The sequence below is a fragment of the Odocoileus virginianus genome, unplaced genomic scaffold (assembly GCF_023699985.2).
Source record: "Odocoileus virginianus isolate 20LAN1187 ecotype Illinois unplaced genomic scaffold, Ovbor_1.2 Unplaced_Contig_22, whole genome shotgun sequence".
NCBI lineage: Eukaryota > Metazoa > Chordata > Mammalia > Artiodactyla > Cervidae > Odocoileus > Odocoileus virginianus.
In genome coordinates, this window is record NW_027224339.1 from 1,076,768 (window position 1) to 1,086,837 (window position 10,070).

The following is a 10,070-nucleotide window of genomic DNA, read 5'->3' on the forward strand; positions in this document are numbered from 1 at the left end:
TACTGCTTGAGGATGAGGTTACCCAGGAAGGCTTGCAGCACTGGGCAAGACAGGGTTTCTTTTTCAGTTCAGCCTCCAAGCTCTCACACAGAAATGGCCCCAACTTTCCTCTAACTACTTTGCAGCGTCGTGGAGAAACTTGATCCTACTCAGAGAAGATAGCTGCTGCATATAGGCAAAATCCCAATGTTAGGAAGCTGGGCTGCAGATAGCCTTTCAAGGAGATAAGAAAAGACTAAGAGTCAAAGAAAGTGCTTTGCATGAGAAGAAACATAAGACTGAGGTCAGCACCCACAGTTTATGCTGATTAAAGAATGTGAGAACTCAGTGCTTCTTAATAAATTTTTATTTCATACACATAAAAAAAATCTGAGTTGTAGAAGTAGCTCCTGTGTGTGTGTGTGCTTAGTTGCTCAGTTGTGTCTGACTCTTTGTGACCCTTTGGACTGTAGCCCACCAGGCTCCTCTGTCCATGGGATTTTTCAGGCAAGAATACTGGAGTGGGTTGCCATGCCCTCCTCCAGGGGATTTTCCCAACCCAAGGATTGAACCCTTGTCTCCTGTGTCTCCTGCACTGCAGGTGGATTCTTTAACCTGCTGAGCCATCGGGGAAGCCCTTGAAGTAGCTCCTGATTAGATATTAAAACTGGTGATCTCTAATTTGTGAGATTAAGAAAGAATCATATATTTATACTTGGCTCTAAATAACCTATATCTTATTTGTATGAAGGATGAGGGAGAGGGAGGGAGAAAGGGTGGGGTGTGGTAATTCTATTTTTGCCACAGGGGATCTTTTTAATTTTCAAAGAATATGTGCTTCTCTAAAGGTAACCTGTAGGGCCCAGGAACTGTCCTGGACATACAAGTACAGAAAAGGTTTTTTGTTTTTTTTTTTTTTGAGGGAGGAGGGGGTGGGGAAAGGCAGGGAAAATTCCTTCCTGTTCTGTAGGTACCCAACTACCTTTGTTCACCCAAAGCAGGAACAGTGGGCTGCTGTCCTCCTCCCTTCTCCTCACCCCACCTCTTCCCTGAGAGCAGAGGACCAGACCACCTAAGTGATGTTGAAATCCACCCAGGTGCACCAGGCACAAAAGACCTACAACCCTGAGGGCTGAATTTTATCTGCTGGGTTACCCTTGGAGAACCAGATGTCTCTGGAGCCCTGGAAACTGTTGACTTCAGAAAAACAAAGAATATTTACTGTCTGAGAGGAGAGTTGGTGGTGATAATACCGGTAAACTTCTCCAAAGCCTCCCACTTCTACTGGGATCAAGTTGCACACACACAATGCTACATAACCAGCTGTGTCTAGTTAATAACAATGCGAGCAGCACCTCTATGACAGCAAACGTTTAGTATTCATTTTGATGGGCAGCCATATCTCAAATGTGCCTCAGTTTACCAATGTATCAAGTCTGTGACCATGCTTTTACAAATTAAGCTGCTTTGGAAGTTCCATGTATCTAGGTCTTTGTTCACATGCAAGGTAGTTACCTTAACACAAAATTCCAGAACAGAAATGTTGGCTCATAGGACCGTTTAAGGCTTCAGTTTTATTTGGATTTATCAACCCTTTTCTTACATTTTCTGGATCCCTCTTGTGCTTAAAAATGCCTTTGCACTCTTTCAGATCCTAAAAGCTTTCACACACCTCTGGGGAGACTAAAGACTTCCTTGAGGGCCACCGAACAGCTGCACTGAGAGAATTTGGAATGTTCAATCAGGTTGGGAATGTTCTAGATAGAGAGGGACTGGAAGATTTTTGGTGTGGAGAAGAAAACCCCTTTTTGGGACTGGGATGTAACACTCTTTCAGGTGGGGCGGAGCCTCTACCTGGTCAGAGAGGGCTGGAACCATAGCCCACGTGACATATACATTACTACGCCGGTGCGTGGGAGTTACCTTGCACACCTCCGAGGCTTAGGCTTGGCAGGTGGAGTTGACTCTGCAGAGGTCCTGTTTCGGCGGCAAGGAAAGGTAGGTAGATTTTCATTCCCTTTCTGATTCTCCACCAGGTGCTCCACCAGGTCACAGCTGGTTTGTGAACAGATGTTAATGAGTGAGTATGAGCAAGGGGGATTTGGGTGGGTGGGTGCAGTGCAATACTTGGCTTCCCAGGAGGAAGGTCCTCGAGGTCGTCATTTTTCTCTTCACCAGGCATTGTGGCTATGGACCTTTGCAGTGGGGCAGAGCAGGGGAGAATGGTGGGCCAGAGGGGAGAGGGGTAGTTGAAAGAAAAGCGAGTCTTAGGAGCATTACTTGAGATATCTGAGCACCGGAAGCACCAGAACTGGCAACAGAACATATATCTGGGAGTCACCCTATTGCGGAGAGGGGGAACCAGCCCACGCAGCTCACGGGAGACAGAGTGTGCATGCCCAGGGTTGTGTGCCTTCCCGTCGGCCCTTGCAGTGAAGCGTGTGCAACGTGGTCTGGGCGCCAAGTTTTGCGGGTCATGTTTTAGCATCTGGGTTCTTTCTACCTGGCTGAGACTGACCAGGTGGGTCCACAGATCAGTCCTATCTGGAGTTTAAGTGTGCGTGCATGTAAGGGGGAGCCAGCGGGCTTTAAACTGGTCAGGCGGTGTGGTCTTTAGCCTTTTGAGGAGGAAGGTCCTCAAGGTCGTCTTCTTTCTCCTCTCAAGTGTTGCGGCCGCCATAGCTCTTGTTCTAGTGGTGGAGGAGTGGAGTGGGGGAGGGGTGGTGGTGGGTGGGAATGGGGGGTTGGGGGCAGGGAGGAAGAAGGGGGTGGGCGGCAGAGGGCAGGGGGTCAGATGAATGTGGGGCGAGTCATGGGGGTGTTATTTGGGTCCTGGAGGCACCAGAACTGCTGACAGAGCACCCATCCGGGAGTCTTGGGGGGATGGGGGGGCGGGGTGGGGTAGGGCGGGCGAGGTGGGGCGGGGTGGGGCGGGGCGGGCAAGGTGGGGTGGGGCGGGGTGGGGTGGGGCCGGGTGGGGCCGGGTGGGGCGGGGCAACGGTGTCTCACAGGAGAGAGTGCACATGCCCAGGGTTGCGCACTTTCCAGTCAGCCCTTGGGGTGCAGCTTGCACAACGTGGTCTGGGTGCCGAGCTCTGCGGGTCGCATTTTAGCATCTGGATTCTTTCTACCTGGCTGAGACTGACTGGGTAGGTCCATAGATCTATCTTGTTTGGAGTTTAAGTGTGTGTGCATGTGAGGGGGGGCCAGTGGGCTTTAGACTGGTCAGGCAGTGCGGTCTTTAGCCTTTTGAGGAGGAAGGTCCTCGAGGTCGTCGTGTTTCTCCTCACGGGTGTCACGGCCGCCATAGCTCTTGTCCTGGTGATGGGAGAGTGGGGCGGGGAGTGGGGTGATGGGGGTGAGGTGTGAGGGGGAGGTGGGCGGGGGAAGGAAGGGGGTCAGATGAACGTGGGGAGAGTCACGGGGGCGTTATTTGCTGTATCTTGGTCCTGGAGGCACCAGAATTGGCAACAGCACAGATACGGGAGTCTTGGGGAAGGGGAGCGGGGCGGGGAAATGGCTTAGCCTTCGTGGCTCAGGGTAGATGCAGTGCGCATGTGCAGCATTGCTCTTACCCATTGGCCCTTGGCATGAAGTGTGTGCAAAGCGGTCTGAGTGCCGAGCTCTGCGGGTCACGTCTTAGTGTCTGGGTTCTTTCTACCTGGTTGAGACTCACCAGATAGGTCCACAGATATGTCCTGTCTGGAATTTAAGTGTGCGTGTGTGTGTGAGAGGGGACCACTGGGCTTCTGGTGGGTTGGGCGATGCGATCTGTGGCCTTTGTGGAGGAAGGCCCTTAAGTCGTCGTCTTTCATCTTACAGGTGTTGCGGCCGCCATACCTCTTGTCCTGGTGGCGGGAGAGGGAGGGTGGTGCACAGAGGAGGGTAGGGGGTCAGATGAAGGGTCGAGTCTTGAGGGTGGTTTTTGAAGTACCTGGGTCCTGGAGGCCCTGGAACTGACGACAGCACAGAATCCAGAGTCGGAAATGGTGAGGTGTACATGGCCGTATATTACAAAATCTCTCCATATTCAAGGGTTAGAGAGTGAGATCGAATTTCTTTAGTAAGGTCATAATTTTTTTTTTTAAATCAAGTACTTGAAGGTCCTTTCTCTGTCAAATTGGCTGTGAGAGAAATAAAGGGGTTTGCAGACAGCCTTATTTGATGTTATTAATAATGTTATATTGTAGCAAGAATTTCCAGCCAGCTTGGTGATAGTCCAGTATAGTGTTTTAAAATTAACTACATTCTCCAGTTCACCGTTTTCTACTTTCAGTGTGAAATATGAGTGTACGAGTAAGATCAAGATCTAGAGGAAGGGGAGATGGTCAAGAGTCTTCTGATACGGCTGAAACTGTGGCTGTAAGTGCTTTAATATCTTACTTCCATTAGCAGAAATTAATAAAAGAAAAATTTTAAAGTTGAACTAGTATAGATCTGTTGTACAAAGGACTATCTTGCTGAGAATAGTTGAGTGATGAATCTCATGACTGAGATATAGAGCAAGGAGACTTATGTTCTGGTATTGCTTGGATAGGTATATTGATATGAGCCTGGAAATCATTCCTATGACTTCTCTATTGTGGTTATTAATAAATAACACACAGTCCAGAAAAGATGAAGACGGTTTCCAGAATTACTGGTCCTTGTAGATAACTCCTTTCTTAGAGTATTTTCTCTGTAGGAAGAGTAATTTTGTTAAGAATACTTAGATAGAAACAGGAAAAGCCTCTTCAGATTGTTGATTAGTTACCTCCATGTAGCATGTGTATTTTTGTTTTCTCTTGTCACAGTATTAATAACAATACTTTTTATTTGCCCCTACTCTCCCCACAAGGCCCAGAAACTAGGTGGCAAAAAACCTCAACGTAGCGAACCACCAGCTCAGAATGTAGACATTGAACCTGGACAAGAGAAAGAAGGAGGAGCGTCTGTGGTTCAAGGTAAAGAGGGGATGGAGGGACCATCTGTATTTCATTTATGATGTTTTACCCGTGACAGGTATAAAGGGTTCCCTGAGAATTGGCTGGAAACCTGTTTGGTAAGGAAAAGATATATTTTTCAGCTGACTGCAGTCCCTCTCTGTGATAAGTTTTCCCTCCTTCAGCATTTTACTCACCTATGTTTTAATTTGGCATGCTTGGGAAATGCATTTTTTCCAAGGCCCTAAATTGGCAAATCAAAGGAAGCAACAATAAATTTTGACAAAATTATACCCTATTTTACTAGTTAAACTCGATCTTTTTGGAATGTTGTTTTCAGGGCTTCTGAAGTCATTGAATCAAAAGTTTAAGCAAAACTAGATATATTTTGGTTAGCTCTTAGATTGTAATTCAAATTTATAATGCAGAGAAATAAAAAATGTGAAACCCTATCGTAGTTGCTACTAAAAGTCTTCAATATTTTTATCTTCCTGAACCATAACCTAGTTGTCACATATTTTTTTTAACTTTTTACTTAGAAAAGTTTTTAAAAGTACAGAAAAGTTGTAAGAAGGCACAGTGTACTTCTGTATCCTCTTTACCATGATTCAGCAATTGCTAATATTTTGCCATATACTAGCCTTGCTTTAGGTATTAATATACATATTATTATTGCCAAACCATTTTAAGAGTAAATTTCAAATACAGCTCTTTACTCTCCAAGTAATTCAGTAAGTATCTCCTAAAAACAGGGATATTTTCCTGCATAACCCAGTACAGGGATCAAATACAGGAATTTAACATTGAGAAAAAATATGTAGTCAGTTGGCCTAGTAATAACCAGTTTTGTCAGTTGGCCTAGTAATGTTCTTTATAGTGTTATTTTTTTCCTGACCCAGGATCCAGCCCAAGACTACCCATTGCATTTAGTTGTCACCTCTCTTTGAACTCCTTTAACCTGGAAACGTACCTCAGTATTTGTCTTTAATGATTAACATCTTTTGGAGGCCAAACCAGTTGTTTTCATAAAATGTTCTTCAGTTTGGGTTTGCTTAATTTTAAAGATCCCCCCCCCCCCCACTCATTTATGAGGTCTTCTTGGTGGCAGGTTAACCTTGGGTGCTTGAGGATATAAATACAAACAAGAATGATTTCTGCCTTGAGTTCACAATCTTGTCAGAGAAATTCATGTAAACAGTAGCCGATCTAATGAGTGCAATAGATGTGTATATAGGTTACAAAGGAGACAACTAAGTTTGTTTTAAACAGTTTTAGAAAAAAGATTCATAGAAGAGGTAATATATGAAAAATACAATTTCACTTTATAATAAAAAACTTTAGTGCTCATTACATTTTTATGTATCACATTTAGGGCAATGCTAACCTCCAGTGCTTTATTTAATAGCATTAATTTATAGTTTGCCACTTATAGTAATAACTCTCTATTTATATCAGAACCTGAATTGGAAGATCCCCGCCAGGAAATGGATGTGGAAAAGATTGAAGGTGAGCTTGGAGATGGCCCTGATGTGAAAGGGAGGATTCCACCTAATGTGGTGCCTGCTAAAATTCCGGAAGGAAGTGTATTATCTATTAATGCAAGTTGTGAAGTGGTTGTTTTCTACAATATTATACTTTAATAACAAATTGCACATATAGAGATTATTTGAAAAGTAGTTCAGACACAAAACACTGCATGAGGAAAAAAATGAATTGTCAGGTCCATGTTGTTGAATTATAAAACATGAAAGAAAATATTATTACTTTAGAGTGGAAGTTCTTTTAAACCCAAGGCAAGTTATCAAATACTTCTTTTTTTTTTAATTGGATTTTTTAAAATTTTTTATTAGTTGGAGGCTAATTACTTTACATATCAAATACTTCTTAAAGTACATAAATTAACATACTTCAGTGCTACTTGGATAATTTTATTTCAACTGAAATCACTGTCAGTTTTTGCTCATTCCTTAAATTATCTTTAAATAGGCTAGTAGGATTTAATCTGTTCTGGGCTTGATTAATCTGTTTCTTCACACCACCAAAAAGAATGATGTATTAAAAAAAATTAGTGCTCATATGCCTGAAAATGTTCATTAGCACGGAAGCATGTGCAGTAGTCAGGGTCTGGTTTTAGTTTCATTTTATAAAACCCAAACTGTAGTGTCTTGTGTACCTTTTTTATTATCTAAGTAAAGTTCTAAGTAACATACCACTGTTACATTTATGTTTTAGGTGATGGACAGTGAGAAGTTAAAAAGAAGACAAGCTGAAGCCATACATACTGTTATGTTGATTATTTGGCTTGATCAGTTCTCTCAATAAAAATTTGCAGCTTCTTGGAAAAAATCATGCATGTCTTTGGTCCAGTCTGTTCCTAGGAAGTTGATACTATTGTAAGTGGTATCTCAAGATCCTTCATGTTTTGTTTAGAGCTGGTCTGTAGAAGTGCTTTTTTTTTTTTTTTTTTTTAATAATTTTGTATCTGGCAACTTTGCTAAACTTATTAATAGTTTATGTCTACTTTCTTTTGGATTTTATACATACCCAATCATACTCTATATAGTTTTGCTTCTTCCTTTTAAATCTAACTTTCGTTTCTTGTCCTTACCTTATGACACTGGCTGAACCCTTTGAGTATAGTGTTGAATAGAAACGATGATAGTGGACATGTTTGTCATATGCCTGACCTCAAAGGGAAAATTTTCAATGTTTTACTGTGATGTATGCTACAGGGTTTTTAAAATTAGATCTCTATTAGATCAAAGTTCCTGTTTACTCCTAGTTTTCTAAGAGTACTTGCCATGGATATTTGTTGAATTTTATCAAACACTCATTCTGCATCTATTAAGGTGATCTTGATGTTTCTCCACTAATCTGTTGATGTGGAGTGACCCTTTTCTGTATTGTTGGATTCCTTTCCCTAATGTTTTGTTCAGGATTTTTGAATCTTTATGAGTTAAATTAGTCCATAATTTTTTAATGTACTCTACATATTGGGTTTTGATATCAAGGGCTATTCTGGTTTTATAAACTGAGTTGATATAAATAGCCCCTTTTTCTGTTTGCTGGTAGAACTCATCTAACATTGGAAATATTTCTTAAATGCTTGATAGAATTCGTCAGTGAGGCCATTTGGGCCTGAAGTTCTCTTTTTAGGAAAGTTTTAATGATTCAGTATCTTGGTTTCTGTTCTTAAGTCAGTTTGGGTAAGTTTTATTTTTATAGGACTTTGGCTATGTTATCTAAATTTTCATTATAAAAAGTTGTTCATAATAGACTCTTTATTATCCTCCTAATGTCTGCAGAATCTGTAGTGACACTGCCATTTTCATTCTTAGTACTGATAAATTGTGCCTTCTCTCTTGCATTTTTATCAGCCTCACCAAAGGTTAACTGATATTTTTGACTAGTCTTTTCAAAATAAAACCAACTTTTGGCTATACTGATTCTATCATGTTTCATTTTTCACCTTTATTATTTCTTCTTTCTCTATTTGCTGTTCTTTTTCTAACTGCTGGAGATGTTTAGCTTATTAATTTTCAGCCTTTTAAGCATATACTTTAAAATTATAATTTTCTCTTTAAATAGGGTCTTTAGTTACTCAACTCAAAATGTTCTAATTTTATTTCTGACTTCTTTGGATTTTAGATTACTTCTAAGTTAACTTTAAACATTTGAACACTTTCTTTTTGTTACATAGCACAAATAACTGATAGAACTGTTTAGAAGAGACACAGCTAAAACACAAGAATTCAGAAAAGAAAGTAAAAGGATGGACAAATGATATCACTACACAAAATAACTAAAAATAGGCTTTAAGATAAACAGGCATTGCTAGAAATAAGGGATACTTCATGTAGAAAAATTGAATTTATTGGAAAGTTTAACAACAGTTTTAAATATGAATCTAATAGCATGGCTTCAAAATGTAATAGATTGGCAGAGCCAACAAGGAGAAATCAGTAAGGCTATATAAGATTTGTACATAGTTTGTTGTTCAGTCGCTCAGTCATGTCCCACTCTTTGAGACCCCATGGACTATGGCACACCAGGCCCCTCTGTCCTGCACTACCTCCTGGAGTTTGCTCAGATTCATGTCCATTAAGTTGATGATGCCATCCAACCATCTCATCCTCTGTTGCCCCCTTCTCCTCCTGCCCTCAGTCTTTCCCAGAATCAGGGTCTTTTCCAATGAGTCTGGCTCTTTGCATCAGGTGGCCAAATTATTGGAGCTTCAGCATCAGTCCTTCCAATGAATATTCAGGGTTGATTTCCTTAGGATTGACTGGTTTGATCTCCTTGCTGTCCAAGGGACTCTCAAGAGTCTTCTCCAGCACCACAGTTCAAAAGCATCAATTCTTCAGTGCTCAGCCTTCTTTATGGTCCAACTCTCACATCCACACATGACTACTGGAAAAACCATAGCTTTGACTATATGGACCTTTGTTGGCAAAGTGATATCTCTGCTTTTTAATATACTGTCTAGGTTGGTCATAGCTTTTCTTCCAGGGAGCAAATGTCTTTTAATTTCATGGCTGCAGTTACTGTCCATAGTGATTTTGGAACCCAAGAAAAGTCTGTTACATGTTGTACATTATAATTAACAAGGTTTTATCTGACAGAAAACTCAGTATTCAACAACATATTCAGTACATTCTTTTTGGTGCAGTTATTTATAAGAGGACATACACTGCATTTCAGTTCTTTGAAATTTGTTGAGATGTGTTTTATGACCCAGCATATGGTCAGTTTTTGTAAAAAAAATTCCATACGTGCTTGAATGTATATTCATTGTTGAACATGAGTGGTGTACTCTGCCTAACTTCATATTCCTATCCTTTACTTAAACTTCATAAGATTATTATGCTGTGGTCCCCTTACCTTGATAAAGCAAGGAACCCTTGCCAATGGCTTCAGTCTTGCTGCTTTCCTAACTCTCCACTCAGCCTGTAGGAAACTAGTTCATTCTTGCCATACCCGCAGAGTGGTGGTAGAGCATGTTCCTAGACTGGTTTCTTTTCTCTCAGCTGTCACTGGCAGCTCTGCAAGCCTTTCTCTAAAACAACTAGGCAAAGACTAGGCTCCTGTTTCCAGGGGAAATATTTCAAGCTCTAAAAACTTGGTCATCACATTTCATTCTGGTTGCAGCACTAGAATGGGTCTCTGATT

General features: G+C 41.4%; 1 protein-coding gene across 2 annotated transcripts; it reads left to right on the forward strand.

Moving 5' to 3' along the window:
* The first annotated feature begins 1,902 nt into the window (after positions 1–1,902).
* Positions 1,903–7,250, forward strand: PAGE4 (PAGE family member 4). Of its 2 annotated transcripts, none has more exons than XM_020876748.2 (5): positions 1,903–1,977; positions 4,256–4,341; positions 4,817–4,922; positions 6,357–6,407; positions 7,134–7,250. In XM_020876748.2, the coding sequence occupies exons 2-5, from the start codon at positions 4,264–4,266 to the stop codon at positions 7,145–7,147; spliced, it is 249 nt and encodes an 82-aa protein (XP_020732407.1). In that variant the 5' UTR covers positions 1,903–1,977; positions 4,256–4,263; the 3' UTR covers positions 7,148–7,250. The 2 variants fall into 2 exon arrangements, with proteins under 2 accessions (XP_020732407.1, XP_020732408.1); XM_020876749.2 differs by lacking the exon at positions 1,903–1,977 and adding an exon at positions 3,012–3,128.
* The last annotated feature ends 2,820 nt before the right edge of the window (positions 7,251–10,070 follow it).